The sequence below is a fragment of the Bos mutus genome, chromosome 15 (assembly GCF_027580195.1).
Source record: "Bos mutus isolate GX-2022 chromosome 15, NWIPB_WYAK_1.1, whole genome shotgun sequence".
Taxonomy (NCBI): domain Eukaryota; kingdom Metazoa; phylum Chordata; class Mammalia; order Artiodactyla; family Bovidae; genus Bos; species Bos mutus.
Genome location: NC_091631.1, coordinates 27,445,859 through 27,466,558, shown reverse-complemented (window position 1 = coordinate 27,466,558; position 20,700 = coordinate 27,445,859). Strand labels below are relative to the sequence as shown.

The window sequence follows — 20,700 nt, the reverse complement described above, 5'->3', positions numbered from 1 at the left end:
GCCGGTGTACAGGTACCTATCAGGCATGTGTGCCACATGTGAGGGCATTATGTTGCTAAAGACTTAGGCAGACGTGTGTACGTGTGGATTGCGTGAAGGGGCCGCAGCGGGCAGGTGGACACACGTGTGTCTGAAGTGTCTTGTGCCAGTTTGCACGTTTCCTGGGCGTCCTGTCGGGTGTCAGGCACCAGGAAGACTGTAGGAGGGTTGGGGTGGGGCTTGCTCTGGGAGGAGGATGGAGGAATCATGTATCGGCCCACCCCTCACGGGCCTCCCACCCTCCAACGTGGCAGCTCACAGGACAGCCCTTTGGGTCAGAAGGCCCCACACTCCACGAGAGAGCACCAGAGCTTGCAGAAATTGCATTTCCCTGACTCATGCTTGGGACTGCGAGCACATTCTTGGCTTCTGGACAGCATCTCAGAGAACTGCCGGTGGCAGCCCTGGTTTCCCAGGGAGAGGGGCCCCCAGGGGCTGGTCATCCCAGCCTTTCTTGGCCACTGTCTGGTCCTCTGTAAAAAGAAGAAAAGGATGACACTTCCTTCCAATTAACGCCCTACAATTAAAAGTGAGATGCTGTTTAGGGTGCCTGGCCACAGCATTCAAAGTGCCCCGTGAATGTCACCTCCTTATCCTTTCCCTGCCCCCACTCCTCATCTACCATGGACAAACAACTCAAATCCCAGTTCTAACTGCAATTTGCTATAAGGGCTTGAACTTAGCCTCAGTTTCTTTGTATTTAAAATGGAGCCATTCAACTTAACCTGGGAGTATTAAATATGATAATATGAACAAACTGGGCACTTAACATGTTAGTTTCTGTCTTAGAATTCTATAGGGTGAGGACTGCCTGAATCTAGCCACCGGGGCTAAAGACAGCTGCTTCTGTAATACCTGGTGGAACTGGGCCTGCCTACCTGGAAGGCCCAGCTAGAGATGATGTGGGAGAAGGAGGGCTGAGGCCCAGGGCTTGGGTTCTGGTCTAGATCCACCTCTGAATTGCTGTGTGACCTTGGGCAAATTGCTGGCCCTCTCTGGGGCCCAGTTTTCTTCTTCCTCTCTGTACAATGTGGATGAAGTTGCATTCTATGGTTTTCTACTTCCTCCTGACCATGCTGCTTGGTACCTAGGATTTCCAGCTGAGCCCCTGTCGAGGGTGGAGTGGGGTAGGTGGGCTCCTGCTGGGAGCAGGGACACAGGAGGAACACACACCTGAAATGCTCAAGAGTTTCTCTGCATTTCAGATTCTTTCCTCCTTCCATTGAGTGCTCTTCCCAGAAAGTGCAGCCTGGGAGTGTGGGGGAAGGGCTGCAGTCAGCAAGGCCAGGGCTGGGCTCAGAGCTAAGAATACTGTGGCAAAGGCTCTTGAAACTTTTTTGCTGATGTTGGAAATTTAAAGGAGCCGTTGCCTTTCTTTCTTCGGGAGGTTGCAGGGAGGCTGTGATTGGAGTCCAGCTACTCAGGCAGACACTTCCCAGCACTCAGTCACTGGCCATGGTTCATCGTGTGCCTTTTCTGGGCATACTCTGTGCTGGGTACTGGGGACTCAGAGGGAGAAGAAATCTCTGCCCATCCAAAATCGCCAGCAACATTCAGGGACATTATAGGGTGATGACACAGAGATAATGCAGCAGAATGCCATAGAAGAAGCTTCTGACAAAGTCTGAGCTAAGGTAGAGTCTAGTAAGAGTGGGAGAGGGTCTCCAGTGCCCTCCCCCAAGCCTCAGCTTCCCTATCTGTATATGGAGGGCACTGGTCCTTTCTACTCTGACCTTCTAAGGGGCTTATCTAACAGCATGCGCTTCAGTTTACCCTTCCCGCTAGGTGTGGTCCCTGAGAGTTGTAGTACTTAGCTTCCTCCCAGAGTTCTGGTGAGGCCTTCGAGAGCTAAGAGTTTCGAGGAAAGGTGTAGAGCAAAGGTAATCTCTGTGGGATGTGGACATCTGGACCTGCTGGAAATCAAGGCAAACATCTCCTTTCTATTAGCTTTGATGGACCCTTAGCTGACTGGCCAGGCTTCCCTTATGGCTCAGCTGGTAAAGACCAAGTGAAGTCGCTCAGTCGTGTCCGACTCTTTGCAACCCCATGGACTGTAGCCTACCACGCTCCTCCATCCATGGGATTTTCCAGGCAAGAGTACTGGAGTGGATTGCCATTTCCTTCTCCAGAGGATCTTCCCGACCCAGGGATCGAACCCCGGTCTCCTGCATTGTAGGCAGACGCTTTACCGTCTGAGCCATCCGCCTGCAACGTGGTGGACTTGGGTTTGACCCCTGGGTTGGGAAGATCCCCTGGAGAAGGGAAAGGCTACCCACTCCAGTATTCCGGCCTGGAGAATTCCATGGACTGTATAGTCCATGGGGTCGCAAAGAGTTGGCTTTATGACTTTCACTTCACTAGCTGACTGGTCAGTTACCACCTGAGGTCCAAACCGCGGGTGGGATGGGGGGTGGGGTAGAGGGTGGACGGGCCTGGGACCCAGGTGGTTTCCTGTTTCCTCGAATACCAAGGACTTCTCCTTAAAAGCAATACACAGACGAGGCAGGAGGAAGTACATGAAAACCAGGACAGCCAGGTCAAAGATATGGACTCTACCCTGAGGCTAAGAGAGTTTGTCAATGATCAGACCTGTCCAAAGAAAAGGATACTGGCTGCCTACGAGGGAGGTGAGCTCCCTGTTCTTGGAGGAGCCTGGGTGCTTGCCTTTTTGGGATTCTTGCCTTTTGGGGTACAGAGAGGACTTCTGCCTGTGGCTGCAGACAGGAACTCATGACCTCTAAGATGCCTCGCAGTCCAGAGTCCTCAATATTTTTATTCTAAGATTCTTTGACTGTGAGTCTTTAAAAAATTTTATTTATTTGGCTGCATTGGGTCTTAGTTGCAGCATGTGGGACCTTCACTGCATTATGCACAATCTTTCATTGTGGCACAAGGACTCTAGTTGTGGCGGGTGGGCTCAATAGTTGAGGCGAGGCATGTTGGATCTCAGTTCCCTGGACAGGGATTGAACCCTTGTTCCCTGCATCACAAGGAGGGTTCTTAACCACTGGACCACCAGGGAAGTCCCTGACTGTGAGATTTAACATTCTAAGATTCCTTAGATGAATTCAAAGATACCACAGGAATATCATATTCTGTGATGACCACCTTGATTCTAGTAATCTCTGGTTCTTTGACTTTGATTTGAAGAGATTAAAGCTCTTGGGATCTAAGATTTCCCACAGTCCTTGTAATCAGACCGTGAACACCAGTAGCCTAAGTCAGACTGAGAAATTAGTCACCACCACCACCTGGCTGGGGTGGCCAGAACAGGCCCTCCCCTCGCCTCTGCTGTGAGGGACCTGAATGATTCATCTGCTGGGTGCGGGCCCAAGTTTACTCCCCAAGATCCAGAGATGCGCCTGGAATAAGGATACTCAGCACAGTTTGTTGACTGACTGAATGAGTGAGTGAGTGAACTGTCTCTTTACTCTGTCCCTGCCTCTCCATACTGGGCCCATGAGGTTATCTATGATTTCCTTGTTAAAGATTTGGAGTGGGGATGTCCTAAATAATCTGCCTTCTCAAGTTCCCTACTAGGATATGCATACCCTCCTAAGAGGGCTTCCCAGGTGGTGCTAGTGATAAAGAACCTGCTTGCCAAAGTAGGAGGCATAAGAGATGTGGGTTCGATCCCTGGGTTGGGAAGATCCCCTGGAGGAGGGCATTCTCCAGTATTCTTTCCTGGAGAATCCCCATGGACAGAGGAGCCTGGCAGGCTACAGACCATGGGGTCGCATAGAGTGGGACACAGTGAAGTGACTTAGCACGCACGCACGGACCCTCCTAAGAATATTCATCCGAAGAGCAGGGACTTCGTCCTGTTCTTGGCTATGTCTTCTGCACCTGGAACAGAAACGAATACCCCAGCTTAGCTCAGAGCTCCAGAGGCTATCAGTTGTGGGAGGGTGGGGGAGAGGAGCTGATAGTGAGACCTGTGGGATGGGACTCAGATAGGGAGGGCGTAGGGATGACCAAGGAGAGAGAGACAGAGACAGACAAGGAAAGGAAGCAAGGAATGACATTTCACAAAGGAACTGCGGCCCAGAAAGGAAAGTAACTTCCTTAGGGTCACACAGCATATTACTTAAAGGTCAGCCAGAGTATTCTCCCTGTGCACCCCTTCAGGCCCAGCCAGCCCACCTGGTGTTCCCCAGGTGTTTCCAAGACCTTCCTGGGGGAAGGTCAGGTGCAGGAACTGGCTGCCACTCTTCCTGTCAAGGTGGTCACTGAGGTTGAGCTCCAAGGTGTTCAGGATAAACTGCAGATGGAGAAGGGTGCCGCCTCCCAACCTCTGACCACCTCCCCTGAGAGAAAGGAGAGGAGGGGGCTTGTAGGGGGGCCCAATTTCAGTTCGAGAATGGGGGAATGGATCCACATCAAGGCAGATCCGCTGTCGGTATAGGGGAGCTGGAAGGTGTGAGATCAGGGATAAGCCGGCTTGTGCAAAGAACCTTGGGGTGTGGCGGCTCCTCTCCAGGGAGTAGGACCCTGAAGCCCTGTGTCTAAGCGATCCGAACTCCCACTAGGGAGCCCCGTGTCCCCTTCATCTAAGCGGTCCGAACTCAAGAAGAGTCAAAAGATGCCCGCTCGCTCCGAAGTCGTGCGGGCCCCCCGGGGCGCCCAGCCCGGAGTTTCCGGGCGCTGCGATCGCGTCCGATATGCAGGGCAGTAGGACCCAGGGGCCGGGTGACTGCCTGCAGAAGGAGGGGGCGGAAGCCGGGGCGGTTTGGGGGAGGTCTCTGGCTTTTTTTGGCTAGGCAGGGGCGCCCTCCGGAAGCTTTTCCAACTTTCCAGAAGTTTCTCGGGACGGGCGGGAGGTGGGGTGGGGGAACGCCATATATAGATCTGGAGCGCGGGGGCGCGGCGGAGAGTGGAATCCGTTCGCGGCTCCAGTGTGACACTGTGACTGCGGTCCCGGCGCCAGCCCAGCCCGGCCAGGTGAGGGGCGGGGGCGGCCGGGGGAGTTTTCTACGGGGGCTCAAGGGAATGAGAGGGGAGAGCGGCCCGGGCGAGGGTTTAGGGGCCAACCAGAGCCACAGACTGAGCCCGCAGACTGGAGTCCCTGGCACTTTTGGGGGCAGCTGGAGGGTTGGAGATGGAGACTAGATGGTAACGGCGGAGAGAGCCTGAGGGCGACCGCAGAGATGGAGCCGGGATGGGCAGTCGGGACACTCACAGGGCCCGGAGAAAGTGCAGGGTTCCCCAGAAGTGTGGGGCAGGAGTGGTGGTGGCCAGGAGGGAACAGGCCAGTTGGGGGCCACGATGCTGAGGCTCCTCTCTCTGCAGCATCAGGGAGGGAGGATCCGGGTCTGCAGTTCCTTCCAGCAATAACTGGGAGGCCAGGCTGGCTTTGCACGTCTCTGTGCCTCCAGTTGTGGGTTGAGGCCCAAAGGCCAGTGGACCAGTCTCCTCACAGGCTTGATGGGGGGGTATCTGAGCCTCCTGAGGAAGGGTAGTGGGGAGAGGAGGTGAAATAACCTTGACTTTTCCTGGGGGCTGTCTTGGCTTTTGGGGTCCCCACGGTTTGGGAGGAGTCACCCACTGCGGCTCCATTTCTGATCAGCAGCCTGTATGCCTAGGTGATGGCAACTAAAAGAGGGACTTGGCTAGCACCAGTCTCCCCCACCTCCCTCCAAAAAGAGGCTGAAGAGGTGACCAGGACTGCATCCCCCCAGAGAAGGGAGGACGGACAGGGATGGAGGGGGCTCCCTAGAAGGCTTTTGGTCACCCGCTCTAATTCTGTCCGCCGCCGCCTGGTTCCTGGAGTCACTGCAGCGTTAAGGTCACTTCAAAGGCCGGGGTTCCCTGCCCCCAGCTTAGGGACATTCCTGAGGTGACTTGAGTGGAGGGAGAAGAATGAAACCGGCTTCCAGCATGGCCAGAAAGCCTGGCCCCGCCTCTTCCAGGGTTTCCGGCTGGTCCCCCTGGTCTGCAGGGCCCGGATGGAGGCCTCGGGAAAATCTGGGGGCTTTGGTTCTCTGGAAGTCTCTGGCTGGGACCACACCCTTCTGCCCTCAGACAGTTCATCTGCCCATCCCCCCTTCCTGAGGCCTCCTGGTCCCCTCCTTTTGTCTCTGGGCACTGGGATTCCCAGCAGAAATGTTTTTTTTAAAACTGGCTGTAACTGGACACTGAATCCAGCCCTCTGGAGGGGCTCTGTGGGAGCTTCTGGGAGGTGGGAGCCCTGTGCTAGGAAGCCCGACCCCTACTGATCCCTGACGGACGGAGGTGGCTCCCTGCCCTTCTCTGGCCTCAGTTTCTCCCACTGTGCAGTGAAGTGGATGACCTCCGAGGTCCTCCAGATCTGGAGCTGGTTGTGCCTGCCTTCTGCCACGGGCAGAATAGATGGGGGTCCCTTAGCGGGGCTGGGCCTTCCAGGCCTGTCCTCACCACCACCCAGCTCTGCCCTACCCCATCCTCCTCACTCTTCTGCTTTCTTTCAGAATGAAAAAGGCAGGCCTTGACCTCCCCCTGAGGCAGTTTCAAGGTACTTTAGACCTCCTCAAGTGTGTGAGACCCTTTCTGGTGCTCCCATCCCTCCCGCAATCTGCTTCCCTTCCCTCTACTTAAAAAACCTGGAATCCAGTCTCCTTCCGGCTATCTGTGGGCACAGGCCTTGGTTCTGTGATTGTGTATTTTTTTTTGTGGGACCATAAATCATCTAACCTTGGCCTCAGGGCTGCGATTTCTCTGTGGCAACAGGGGCTGGGCTGTGGGAGGCTGGCTTGCTTGCAGTGACTTGCCTTCCTCCGTTCCTGCCACTGGGTTAACAGCCCTTCACCCTTGCCGCACATCTCCCTGCAGAGTCTGATGTTGCAGGCTCGAAGCTAGGGCCAGAAAGTCTCCATGGCACCCCACCCCCTGGGACCTGAACCCAGGCCTCCGGCTTCCCAGGCTGGAAGCCCCCCTCTGCAGGCGGGTGGAGATAATTCAGTTTCCAGCCTGCCACGTCACCCGGAGCCGGCAGGAGGAACAGGAGCACAGCTATGTGGCTGCCTGAGGAATCCCAAACTAGTCATTTGGAGCTTTCTTGAAAAGCCCCTCCCAGCCCTTTGAGGTTCTGGTTGGCTGAGGGTGGGGGCTGTCAAGATAGTGCCTGCCACGTGGCAGGACTGTGAACTGGGCTCCTAGATTATTTCTCCGGGGATGCTGGTGACCTCTGCAGAGGTCCAAGCTCTGGCATCCACTGTTTGGACTAAAGGCGGCCTTTGAATAGGATGATCGTATGCCTGTTGTCTTGGCATAATAATTAGTAGTATTTCCATTTTACTGTCTTAAGTGTCCAAGTGTCCTTGTTTGTACAATAATTATATAGGCCCTCTGCCTTTGAGGCTCCAGGCCTGGTGGGAGGAAGGTGACCTGGGCCCAGAGATATTCTTTAGGGTAAAACTATCTTACCTCTGCAATCCCTACTTTAGGCTACAGTTCTCTTTGGTAGCTTCTCCCAGGCACCTGTGGGTCTTGGTGGCCTTCCCTCTGTCCCAGATACTGAGGGTCGTTCACCAGGATTCTGAGTTTGCCACCTTGAGGACCATGAGTGGGGATCTGCCAGCGCAGTGGGATCCCAGCTTCTACCATGGTTCCTTCCAGCCCTTTTCTTTGCCGTCATCTCATCTTCCTTTGTGCTGCCTGAAGGACAGGCGGAAATGACCTCAAAGCGGGGCGAGTGTGGAAATAAGTCCACGTGGAGACTGTCCTGATGGGAGGCCCCAGAGAGGGGAGAGGGGCTTGTCGTAGGGGACTTTGGGATAGCTGTGGTTTGAGGATGGCAGTCTTGAAGCCACAGTGTAGATGGGCATGTGTGGCGATCACTGCCAGATGGGAACGGGAGGGCAGAATGGAATCTGAGTAGCCTCTGCTTCCTGGGAGACTGAACACACATCTGGCCACCAGCCTCTGGTGAACAGGAGGGGGTGTCAGTGTTCTGAGCTGTGACGTGCCCTGGCCCTTAATATCCTTCCTCTCAGGAAACCTACCCCACCTCCCATCCCCCTCCTGCTTTTGTCCTGGGGATTTCCCATCTACTCGAGGGGCGGTGGGCAGGCATGTCCTGCCAAGACAGAGGCCTGGGCATGGAGACCATGACCCTTACAACTTGGAAAATGGGAGCCCGAGACTTAGTGAGGGGTGGACACACACGCACACATGCACATTTTCAGACTCAAGGTCACCCTTTGGGGCAGCAGAGTAGAGTATCTGGGTTCTCTCATTTAATCAGTGAACCTACTGGTGACTCATTAACATCCCAGCACAGAAGGGAAGGCGTGGGGGAGGAACACTGCACCTCCGCCCACATGACATCCTCTGTCCAGGGCCCTGAGTTTCATGCAGACCCTCAGCTCGTCTACTACTTTCCCCCGCCTACTGGAAAAGGGTCCCAGGGTTGTAAGAGATCTGAGCTAACCTTCAGCAAACCGAAGAGCCTTGGTTTGGCCAAGTGGCCCTAGTTTCTGTTCATTCAGGAATAGCTGAGGCCTGTTGCGTGCTGGGCACAGGGAACTATAAAGGGGAGCCGGACGGGCTGTGTGTCCTGCCCTCCTGGAGGACACAGACCTCTAGGTCTGTGATGGAAACAATAGGTAACAGACACATGAGTGTAAATGTTAAATTCAGTGTAAGAAATAAATAGGGCTGAGGTGGCTATTTGCTTGCTTTAGATGAGGAGTCAAAGAAGGCCTCTGAGAGATCCGGCAGATGGAAACCCCAGTTTGGGCAACCTGGAGTTAGGTCTGGGCTCCCCAGAGCTCTGGACCCTCCCGCTCCCATCTCCAGGGGACTCGGCAGCAGCCAGAAGGGTGGGGATGGGTGCAGGGGAAGAACAACTGGGGCTTCAGGAGTGCCCTCTCTCTGCCACCCTCATAGGCCCTCCTCGGTGCTCACAACCCACCTCCCAGCCATGCGTGCCCTCCTGCTCATCAGCACCATCTGCCTCCTGGCCAGGGCCCTGGCCGCTGAGGTGAAGAAACCTGCGGCTGCAGCAGCTCCGGGCACCGCTGAGAAGCTGAGCCCCAAGGCGGCCACGCTGGCTGAGCGCAGCGCCGGCCTGGCCTTCAGCCTATACCAGGCCATGGCCAAGGACCAGGCGGTGGAGAACATCCTGCTGTCACCCGTGGTGGTGGCCTCGTCCCTGGGGCTCGTGTCTCTGGGCGGCAAGGCGGCCACGGCATCGCAGGCCAAGGCGGTGCTGAGCGCCGAGCAGCTGCGCGACGACGAGGTGCACGCGGGCCTGGGCGAGCTGCTGCGCTCGCTCAGCAACAGCACGGCGCGCAACGTCACCTGGAAGCTGGGCAGCCGCCTGTACGGGCCCAGCTCCGTGAGCTTCGCAGAGGACTTCGTGCGCAGCAGCAAGCAGCACTACAACTGTGAGCACTCCAAGATCAACTTCCGCGACAAGCGGAGCGCCCTGCAGTCCATCAACGAGTGGGCGGCGCAGACCACCGACGGCAAGCTGCCCGAAGTCACCAAGGACGTGGAGCGCACCGATGGCGCGCTGCTGGTCAATGCCATGTTCTTCAAGCGTGAGTCCAGTGGGGCGGGGCAGGGTGGGGCGGGTCTCCTCTCCGCGAGGCCCCGCCCCCGGCAAGTCTGATCAATCAGTATTTCTGTGCCAAGCACCAGTCCTCATTAACAACAACTCGTGGACATGGAGGGAGGCAGTTATTGAACTCTTTATATATGACAAACTAGGTTTAGCGAGGTGTAGTGTTGTATCTGGGGCTTCCCTGGTAGCCCAGCTGGTAAAGAATTTGCTTGCAATGCAGAAGACTTCGCTTGGATTACTAAGTCAGGAAGATCCCCTGCAGAAGGGATAGGCTACCCATTCCAGTATTCTTGGGCTTTTCTGGTGGTTCAGATAGTAAGGAACAATGCGAGAGACCTGGCTTCGATCCCTGGGTCAGGAAGATCCCCTGGAGGAGGGCATGACAACCCACTCCAGTATTCCTGTCTGGAGAATCCTGGTGGACACAGGAGCCTGGCAGGCTACAGTCCATGGGGTCGCAGAGTTGGACACGACTGAGCGACTAAGCACAGCACAGCACAGTGTTGTGTCTAAAGGAATGGGACACAGATACAAGCCCAGCTGAAGGACTCCACAGGATGTGTTTCAGCACATCAGAGTGCTGTTGATTGTCTTGGAATTAAATTCAGTAATCATTTCTGCCTCAGTAATGAGCTGGCTCCACGCCTGTGATCATGCCTAATGCTCAAAGCAACTTTGAGGGTAGGAGGTGTTACCTCCATTTCATAGGTGATAAAACAGGCTCAGCTAGGAGGAGAGAACCTAGACTCATGTCCAAGTGCATCTTGAATTGAAGACTTGATTCAGGCTTAATGTGGACTTCTGAGTACCTATATGGATAGCGCTGTTACTCTTACAGGCTGCTGTGAGGATGAGGTGCCCCTGTTTGACAAATGAGGGGACCAAGATAGGAGCGGTGAAAGGTCTTGTAGCCAGTTGGTGACTGAGACTGAATTTGAACACAGGTCTGGATGTGACACTGGTCAGGACTCAGGCCACTGTCACATATGCAAGGTTTTTGGGGTCATGTTTTTTGGTCACAGGGACAGGGCTTGCAGACAAGAATTAAAAGCAATCTTGGGGCACAGACCTCAGCTGGCAGGGGGTGTGGGGAGTCCAGCTCAGCACATGTTGCCCAAATGCCTGGCAGGGGTCAGGGCAGAGGCGGACGTAGCAGTGGCTGGACTGAGGGTCCTCCTTTTGGAGGTATTTCCTGTCATGTGGAAACTGCCAGGCCCTGACTATGTGTAGAGAGCCATGTCTTCAGGCAGCATGTCCCCATTCCTAAAGCAAGAGCATGTACTCTAGGGGACTGGGTGCTCAGCGAGGAGGTGGGCTGCAGCCGAGCCCCAAAGACTGGAGTGAAGGCCTGTGGCAGGGGTAAATCATCCTGGATATTTAGTTGGGAGAATGGTAAGGGGAGCAGCACATCTGTTTCTCATCTTGTGTTCTACTTCCTGCTACAGCGCACTGGGACGAGAGATTCCACCACAAGATGGTGGACAACCGAGGCTTCATGGTGACCCGTTCCTATACCGTGGGTGTCACCATGATGCACCGGACAGGTAGGTGCCTTGCAGAGTAGGGTGGGGCGGGCGGGTGGGCGATGTGGGGGCCCGAGGGTGCTTAGGGCTTGGCCCGCCCTCACCCCACAGCATGCCCAGTACCCTTTCGGCTTTTCTCCCAGGTCTCTACAACTACTATGACGACGAGAAGGAGAAGCTGCAGATGGTGGAGATGCCGCTGGCGCACAAGCTGTCCAGCCTCATCATCATCATGCCCCACCATGTGGAGCCCCTTGAGCGCCTGGAAAAGCTGCTGACCAAAGAGCAGCTGAAGGTCTGGATGGGCAAGATGCAGAAGAAGGCTGTGGCCATCTCCCTGCCCAAGGGAGTCGTGGAGGTGACCCACGACTTACAGGTGAGGGGAGGCCCAGCTCAGGGGCCTGCAGGGCTTAGAGTTGGCGGGGGATGGTCTGTCACCAGCTCAACGGGTCTGTCCTGAGCCCCTCTGGGTGTCCAGGCAGTAATGGGCTGTGCTGAGGGAGGGGGGAATGGTCCCTGCCTTTGGGAAGATGGTGACAGCATCAATACTTAAGTATAATTGAGCACCTGCTGTGTGCCAGGCACACTTCCTAAGCACTCTGCATGCGTTAAATTCTTAATCCTCAACACTGTATTAGGTAGGACGATCAGCCTTATCTTACAGATGAGGAAAATGAGGCTCAGAAAAGTTAAATAACTTATCCAGAGTCATACAGTCACTAACTCAGACATTTAGCACCAAGCCACGTCCTTAATCTTACGCTGCGCTGCCTCTCAGCACAAGGTGTAGGCACACCTCATTTTATCGTGCTTTTCTTTATTGCAATTTTTTTTTTTTTTACAAATTTTTGAAGATGTATGGCAACTCTACATCAAGCAAGTTTGGCTCTACTTTTCCAACAGTGTTTGCTCACTTCATGTCTCTGGGTCCCATTTTGGTAATTCTCGCAATTACCAAACCCTCCACCAGCAAAAGATTATAGCTTCCTAAAGACTCAGATGATGGTTAGCATTTTTAGCAATAAAATATTTTTAATTAAGGTACATACATTGTTTTAAGAGATAATGCTGTTGCAGACTTAATAGACTACAGTATAGTGCAAACATAACATTTATATACATTGGGAAAGCAAAACAATTGTGTGACTCACTTTATTGCAGTATTTACTTTATTGTGGTGGTCTGGAACCAAACCCGCAATGTCTCTAGGGTATGCCTCCACTATTCAAGCTGGAGGATTGTTCCCCATGCACTAGTAAGACTAATAATAGCTTTCAGCTCTGAGTCACTTGGCTGGAAACTCAACCAGCCTGCTAAGCATCATTTCCCCCTCATGACCACCCTGGGTGGTGGGCAGCAGCTCAGGGAGAAGCAGTGACTTGCTCAGGTTACCCTAGCTAGTAAGTGCTGGGGCTACAGTTCTCAGGTGAAGACTCAGGGTGGCCTTTTTGTCAATCAGGAGAGTTTTTTTTTTTTTTCTGTTCAAAAGGGAAAACTTGCATCTCATTCCTCCCTTAGGTTCCAGAAATGGTTCTGTAGGTGATCCCTTGCCTGCAGAATTGATTCAGACTTGCTGCTGAGGGAGTGTGGAGGAGAAAGCTTGAGATGAGATGGGGCTTAGACTCCAAGCTGGAGACTAGTAGAACTTGTGTGGTCTGTATGGTAGATAGCATGAGGTTTCCAGAGAGAAGCCACACCCGTCTCCCTCCTGGGCTTGTCCTGACACTCCCCCAGCCCGTTCTGCAGTTGCTATCACCTGACTCCTCTTCTTTCTCCCGTGTTTTCCTGGCACCCTGGGTGGACACACTATCTACTACCCTCCAGTAGATTGAGGTGGAAAATTCCAAGTGGGTAATTTGTGCAAAGTCATGGGGACTGGAATAGCTGGGCCTCGAATTCCTGTCTCGGGACAACCGGACTCTCAGGCCCCTAAGTATCAGGCTGGTTTGGCCATGCTGGGGAAGTGCACTGTCCTCCAGAAGCTTGGGCCCTGAGGGCTGCTGTTCACTCAGCCGACAGTTCTTTACCACCGCCTCTTCTGCACTGAGAGCAGGGTGAGCCCCGAACATGGGCCCTGCCTTGAGGGAGCACTGAGCCAGTGGGGCAGACGACAGGACCACACACTGATAGAGCGAGGCCAGGGGTGTGTGGCTCCAGTCTTGTGGGGCTGGGAAGGCTCCCCAGAAGACGTGGTGTCTAAAGGACCTTACAGAGACAGGGTAGACACAAAGATGCTCTTGAGGAGGCAGTTTCAGGGAAGCTGTTGAATGGAGAGCAGAGTGGTACATGCTAGGGGTGAAACTGTGATGAAAGCACAGTTCCTAGGAGAGAGCTTGTCCTTGGCTTCCAGGGGCTGTGCAGAGCCTTGGAGAGAGAGAGAGAGAGAGAGAGAGAGAGTGTATGTGTTTTAATTTTTGAAATACTATGGAAATACATGAACATACATTAAAAATAGATTAAGGAACCCTCATGTATCCATCACTCAACATCAACTATCACACCCATCAGATTATCTTGAAGCAAATCCCAGCCTTCATATCACCCTGGAAAAGTTTTAAGCCCCCGAGTGATGTGGTCAGAGCTGTTCTTAGGTCAGTCTTTTCTCGAACGTGAGTGTGTCAAGAATTACCTGGAGAGTTGGTTAAGAAGGGTTCCTGGTCCACCCGCAGACACGTTGATTCAGAGGCTCTGGGCTGGATCAGGAACGTGCGTTTTATATAAGCCCCCAGGAGAGGCCGATGCTGGCTGTCTACCACTCATACCAAAGGTCAGGATTGCTCGGCGGGTCCAGGCGTATATTCTGCCTTTTCCCCCTGAGTCTTGGTTTCCTCATCTGTGAAGTGGTGATTGGAAGCTGTTGCAGGGCTGTCATGAATTAGGAAAGTGGTTTGCCGTTTCCACACCATGTCTGGCACACAGAAGGTGGCCAGGGAGTGGTAACTTCTGCTCAGAGAAGAGGAGAGACAGTGGGTGGTGTGGGTGGAGGGTAAGGGTCTAGGAACTTTGCCTACCATGGCCTCACCATCATCCACCTGGTTCTACAGAAACACTTGGCTGGGCTGGGTCTGACCGAGGCCATCGACAAGAACAAGGCAGACCTGTCTCGCATGTCGGGCAAGAAGGACCTATACCTGGCCAGCGTGTTCCACGCCACTGCCTTCGAGTGGGACACGGACGGCAACCCCTTCGACCAGGACATCTACGGGCGTGAGGAGCTGCGCAGCCCCAAGCTCTTCTACGCTGACCACCCCTTCATCTTCCTGGTTCGAGACACCCAGAGCGGCTCTCTGCTGTTCATCGGGCGCCTAGTCCGGCCCAAGGGCGACAAGATGCGAGACGAGTTGTAGGGCCCCAGGGTGGGTGTGGATGGCGGGGGGCAGTGGGAGGCTCCTGAGACACATGGGTGCTATGGGGGTGGGGGAGCTGAGGTGCCAACCTTGGATAGTCTGGGGTGGGGGTGGGAAAACAGGGGGCTTCCTATGTGTCTGAGCAGCCCTTCCCGGCCTGGATTCACTCTGCTTGGACACGGTCCCCCAGGTGTCATGATGCTGAGCCCAGAGACCCCGTGTCCCATGGGAGCTGGGCGGTAGTCGTCGAGCCCCGCTCTCAGTCCTGGGATCCAGCCTGCCTCAATCAGTGTTCATATTTATAGCCCAGTGCTTTCTCATCTGTGAGATGGAATTGAGCTGGGGGTTCAGCCAAGCCCTCATGGAATGGGGGCCCTCTTCCTGACATGACCACCACCTCAGCCCCCTCCCAATCTTCTCCTAACTTCCCTCATCTATAAAACTAGGTGCTGCAGCCCCTGGGACAGGTACTCCCACAGTGAGTCTGACCCCAGAGAGGGGGTTGAGAAATAGCTCATGGAGGGGGGTGGGTTTGGGCAGACTCCGGTCAGGCATCATGGGGATGAACATTGTTTTTTCCTTTTATAGATTTTCAAAAATGGGGAGGAAAGTGGGGAAATGAGCCTTTGTTGCTGTCAAACCAAGAACTTATTTGTACAATTGTTTTTTTTTTTTTTTTTCAATAAAACTTTTCCAGTGAAATTTTGTTGGATCATGGAAGGTGACTGGATCAGAGGTTACCATGTCATTCTTCCCTGGGGACAAGGGCTCCTTCTGTTAAGCCCTGTTTGCTACTAATAGTCCTTGTCAGGCCTCCAAATCCTGGCAGATAACTGGAGATAATACTGTGTGGCAGGCCCACTGTGTGCTGACTCCGGGAATTGTGGCTCTGACTGCCCTGGAGAGGTGGAGGCTGCAGGGCCAGAATGACAGCACTGGGCCTGGAGCCCAGGGCTTTGCTGTCCTGCTGGCTTCAGGATCCCAGTCTTCAGCCCTGAGTCTTTCCTTTCAATCTGACCTCATCCACATCCAGGGCCAGAGGGCCACACGCTCAGGCTCCCTGACTGGGCAGGACTTTGTGAAGAAGGAGCTTGTAGGGTCCTTGCTCTGTACTTGGATTTGGAGCAGGAGCCGAGGAGAGTCCTGATACACACACATTGGTTACCTCTTCTGAGCCTTGGGGCTCCTGACATCACAGCTCAGGGAGGGAGAGGGCAAGTGGGATGCACAGGACAGAAGATCAGTGGCCAGCGAGGCAGAGGAGCAGAGGAAACTGGGTTCATGGCCCATCTCTGCTGCTTGCTGGCTGTGTGACTCTGGGCAGCTTACTACCTTGCTCTGGGCACCTCTCCCATTTGCTTTTGCCAACAACTCTGCCCTGGGTGGTGTTGGTCTCAAAAGGGAGTCCCTGCCTGACTGGGCAACCTAGGTGGAGTCCTCCAAGAAGTGAATGGGCTGCAGAAGGGCCAGCCGATTCATTCTTATTATTACCATAATGCCACGGCTGCTCAGAGCTCCAGGGCTGTTCTATGTTATGGACTCAGTAAATTAGATCTCTGCCCTCAAAAGGTCTCATCTAGAAGTGGAGATGTAGAGACAGTGACAAGCACGCTCAGTACTCACGGTGTTCCAGATATGCCATGCTTATTCTCCTGCGTCAGGGCCTTTGCACTAGTTCTTTCTGGAAAATGATTTTTCTAGATCTTTGCAAGACTCCTTTTTTTTGGTCATCCAGAAATCAGCCTAAACGTCTACTCCACAAAGCATTCTGTAACCTCACTATATAAGCAGCTTCAATTGTTAGTCAGTTATTGTTCAATCACTCAGTTGTGTCCAACGCTTTGCGACCCCATGGATTGTGGCACGCCAGGCTTCTCTGTCCTTCACCATCTCCTGGAGCTTGCTCAGACTCATCCATTGAGTCGGTGATGCCATCCAACTATCTCGTCCTCTGTTGTCGCCTTCTGCCCTCAATCTTTGCCAGCATCAGGGTCTTTTCAAATGAATCAGTTCTTTGCATCAGGTGGCCAAAGTATTTGAAACTTCTGCCTCAGCATCAGTCCCTCCGATGAATATTCAGGATTAATTTCCTTTAGGATTGACTGGTTTGATCTTGCAGTCCAAGGGGCTCTCAAGAGTCTTCTCCAACACCACAGTTCAAAAGCATCAATTCTTTCGTCGCTCAGGCTTCTTTAGGGTCCAAGTCTCACCTCCATACATGACCACTGGAAAAACCATAGCTTCGACTAGATGGACCTTTTATCGGTAAAGTAATGTCTCTGCTTTTTAATATGCTGTCTAGATTTGTCATAGCTTTTCTCCCAAGAGCAAACATCTTTTAATTTCATGGCTGCAGTCACCATCTGCAGTGATTTTGGAGCCCAAGAAACTGAAGTCTATGTTACTTTACTTTGTTTTCTTGTTTTACTGGCTCAGTGCTCCTAAATTTTCTACCTATTGACACATTCACGGTCTGTCCCCACTACTAGAATGGAAGCTCCATGAGAATACGGACCATGTCTTGTTAATCTTATTTACGTCCTGCACCCAAATTCAGCGTCTCACACACACACATAAGACACTCGACACATGTGTTAGTAAGAGAAAGATCTGTGTTAGAAGGGCACCAGGGCTTTGGGAATCCAGAGGAAGAAGCCGTGACTGCCATGGGGAGATGAAGGGAGATCCCAGGAGGAAGTGACATGGGATAAGTAGGCCTTGAAGGGTAAGTAGGCATTTCTTGATCAGAATAATGATTTTAATAATACCAGCTGATCCTACCTCTGTATTTTGCTTCTACTATGTGCCAAACACCATGTCAGTCACAATATATATGTTTTATCCCAGCCTCCTGACACCTTGGCTAGGTAGGGATTATTCCCATTTTACAGATGAGATAACCAAGGCTGAGAGAGATTAAGTGATCCATCCGAGGTTCCCCAGCCAGTGGGGTTGAGCTGGGAAATGTTCCTAGTCAATGAAGAGTTCTTCCTCCATGCCACATGGGAAGGGTTGGAGAGGAACTGGGCATATTTTAATAATAAAGGTGTATAACCTCACAGTCTCCATACGTTATCCCACTTAATCTGCATAATAGCCCAATTAGATGGGAAGTCTTCGTAATCCCACAGGTATAGCTCAGAGATGGGGAGACTGGGCTAGAACTCAGGACTCCTGGACCCAAAGCTCAGCCTGCAACAGCGCCCCCAGCAGGTGGGCATGGGACAGTGAAGGAAGCCAGGGCTGAGTGTGGGGCTGCCCAGATGACACCAAGGGGGCCCTGAGGCCACCTGCCTCCGTCTGGGCACAGGTGGGAGGGTGGTGAGAGGCCTGTGCTCCCTCTTCACAGTGAGGGATGGCAGGGCAGGTGGCGGAGGTGGGTAGATAGGTCAGGGTTGGGCTGGGTTGAACCAGCCTTGTCAGTGCCCCTGATGGCCCATCACAGTCCCGTGTGGAGCTTTCTTGCCACCTTGAGGCCATTGAAGGGACCTCTCTGCTATTTCCACCACGATGCTTATTAAGTCTCAGAGAAATGATGACCCTGCTTCACTGTGTGGGTCCTGGGTGTGAGAGCAAGTGTGAGGAGATGGGGATTAACTTTCTACTGAGCACCAGCTGTGTGCCCAGCAATGGTGTGTATAATCTCATTTAATTCTTAGAGCCTCCCTCAGGGTGGCTGTTACTACTAACTTGGTAGCCCCAAGTTATAGATGAGAAAACTGGGGCTTAGATGACCTGCCCAAGGCCACCTAGCAGGTCAGTGACAGATCCTGGCAAATATGGGAGTGCAGGTCTGCTGGCTGTGGAGGAGAGAGGTGGTCAATATACATGAGGTCCTCTGGTTTATAGGAGGGAGTCAGTAACCAATGGGATCCTATATAATCTTTACTCCAGTTTACGTACCTGGGGCTCATTATCCTGCATCTTATGAAGGAGGAAACAGATTCCAGCTAAAACCTCTTTGAAAGAGGGCCCTTGTCTGCCTGTGCCCTGCCATATCTCCAGACCCAGCACACCCCTGGCACATAGGAGGTGCCTAATAAATGCTCATTCAAAGGAAGTGATTCAGTGGGTCCTTTGGTGCTTAGTGGCAGAGACATTGGAGCCTGGCAGACCAGACTGGAAACCCAGCTCTGCCACTCCTAGCTGTGTGACCTTGGACCAGTTGCTTAACTTTTGTGAGTTTCAATTTCCTCACTAATAAGATGGGAATGATAACAGTACATACCTCATAGAGTCGTGGTGATAATGAAATGAGAATGAATTTGCCCAATAACCCATGGTACTTTGGCAATATGGGGCTGAGAAATACTAACTATTTATTAAAAAGAGACAGTAAGTAACTCAAGATCATACTGCAGAGATGGGATTTGAACTCAGATCTCTACAACTTTAAAGCCTGATTCTTTTTTTTTTTAATTAAAAATATTTATTTATTTGGCTACATTGGGTCTTAGTTGGGCAGGCAAGATCTTTAGGTGCAGCTCAAGAGCTTCTCTCTAGTTGTAGCATACAGGCTTAGTTGCCCTGCGGCATGTGGGATCTTAGTTCCCCAACCAGGGATCAAACCCCTGTCCCCCACTTTGGAAGGCAGATTCTTCACCCCTGGACCACCAAGGAAGTCCCCTGAAGCCTGATTATTTCTATTATGCCATTAGCCTGGGATCAGGCTGAGCTGAAGTGGTCAGTGGAGACTCCCCAGAAGAAGAGGTGCTAGAGGTGGGTAGGAAAGGGAGGAAGAGGCATTCTGGAAAAGAGGCCCGGCATGAACAGAGATGTGGCCACCAGAAGGGCCGTGGGAGCTTGGGACACAGTGAGAGGCCTGGGGAGTGCGGGGCAGGGGAGTGGTGAGATGGAGGAAGGCCTGGCTGCCAGGCTCTGGGCTGAACTACTCAGAGAGGCTGGAAGGAGGGGCTGATGGGGAGGCCCCGAGGTCAGTGAATGGTTTATTCTTTTTCACTTTTTCAGTGAATGTTTTTGCAGGAACAGATCGGCTGGTTTTGCCTCTCCCACTCCTCCAATTTCCCTCCTCTCCCCAGAGCTTGACTTATGCCTCCCCTGGACTTCCCTCCCTCTCCTTTCTCTCCTGCGGCCTCTTCTGCCGGCATCATGCCTCCCTCACCTCTGCCCATGGATGCCCTACTCATCTTTCAAAGCCTGTCTCAAAGGTTACTGGCTCCCTGGAGACCCTCCCCGGGCCCTGTCAGAAGTCTGGCCATCTCTGCGCTCCCAGGGCCCTATAGAAGCCTCTCTGGGCAGCACACACTGAACATTCCCTCCAGATGCTCTTGGCGGGGGACGGTTTTTGGACCTTCACTACCACTTGCTGTCACCTTTCTTCCTTCCTCTCTGTCATGGACATGTCTGCTCAGCTCCTCCACATGCCTACCTCCGGTGTCTCATTTCTAAGGGGAGTATACAGTCCACGTGTTTAGGCACGAGCTAACCCACCCGCTGTTTCAGCAAGAATTGGCAAGTGTTTTGACACTTCAAATACACCTACTGAGAAGTGGTCAGACTTTTCTTTTTTTTCCATGTCATTTCTCCATTAACCTAGTCTTGGCATAAGCCAGAGATGACAAACTCAGCGGGGGAGGGGAGAATAGGCCTGAGAGCAGGAGGGGAGTGCTAAGCTATGTTATATAACTTAACCAAGACGGGACTTTGATGCTGCAGTCAACAAATTACATTGTCAGTTTGTCAGTTGCATTCATGTCACTGCTAGATCTCGGGTGAAATTTAGGGCACTGATCTCAGGGTGGGAATTAGAGGCCATATGGGAGGATTTGAATGATTTAGAACACCCCTAGCTCCACTAAATCCCCGTGCAGCACAAGCTGCCTTCCCTGAAGACCTTGAAATGACCTTGTCTTGGAAGTTACCCTGCAAAGTGTTTCAGTTGTTTATTGCAGAGAAACAAACCACTCCACACTTAGTGGCTTAAAATGACAATTCGTTCTTTTTCACAGTGTTGTGGGTTGGCTGGGTGGTTATTCCACTGGTCTGGTCTGGGTTGGCTCCGGTGACTGCATCCACTAGATGCCGGGCTCAGCTGGAATGGCTGGGTGCTGAGCTTCTCTCTCATGTGGTCCTGCATCTCCATCTTCTTCCTGGCACAGTGGTGGCCTCAGGAGTCTCAGATGATGAAGGCAGGAGCTAAGCCTCTGAGGCCTGAGCTCTGCAGCTTCAATCATGTTGCTTCCATCTCATTCTGTTTGTCAAAGCAAGACACCAAGCCAGCCAGGAT

General features: G+C 52.9%; 1 protein-coding gene across 2 annotated transcripts; it reads left to right on the top strand.

Annotated features, from left to right (window-relative positions):
- Positions 1–4,820: 4,820 nt before the first annotated feature.
- Positions 4,821–15,155, top strand: SERPINH1 (serpin family H member 1). 2 transcript variants are annotated; one of them, XM_005903231.3, is made up of 6 exons: positions 4,870–4,980; positions 6,486–6,529; positions 8,905–9,560; positions 11,029–11,127; positions 11,250–11,482; positions 14,151–15,155. In XM_005903231.3, the coding sequence occupies exons 3-6, from the start codon at positions 8,939–8,941 to the stop codon at positions 14,451–14,453; spliced, it is 1,257 nt and encodes a 418-aa protein (XP_005903293.1). In that variant the 5' UTR covers positions 4,870–4,980; positions 6,486–6,529; positions 8,905–8,938; the 3' UTR covers positions 14,454–15,155. The 2 variants fall into 2 exon arrangements, with proteins under 2 accessions (XP_070239790.1, XP_005903293.1); XM_070383689.1 differs by lacking the exon at positions 6,486–6,529 and having other exon boundaries at positions 4,821–4,980.
- The last annotated feature ends 5,545 nt before the right edge of the window (positions 15,156–20,700 follow it).

Excerpts from the sequence above, each read along its gene's own strand:
- SERPINH1 (XM_070383689.1), top strand. The coding sequence starts at position 8,939 with ATGCGTGCCCTCCTGCTCATCAGCACCATCTGCCTCCTGGCCAGGGCC. Across the intron at positions 9,561-11,028 it reads CAATGCCATGTTCTTCAAGC|CGCACTGGGACGAGAGATTC; the intron begins GTGAGTCCAGTG and ends TTCCTGCTACAG. Across the intron at positions 11,483-14,150 it reads AGGTGACCCACGACTTACAG|AAACACTTGGCTGGGCTGGG; the intron begins GTGAGGGGAGGC and ends CTGGTTCTACAG.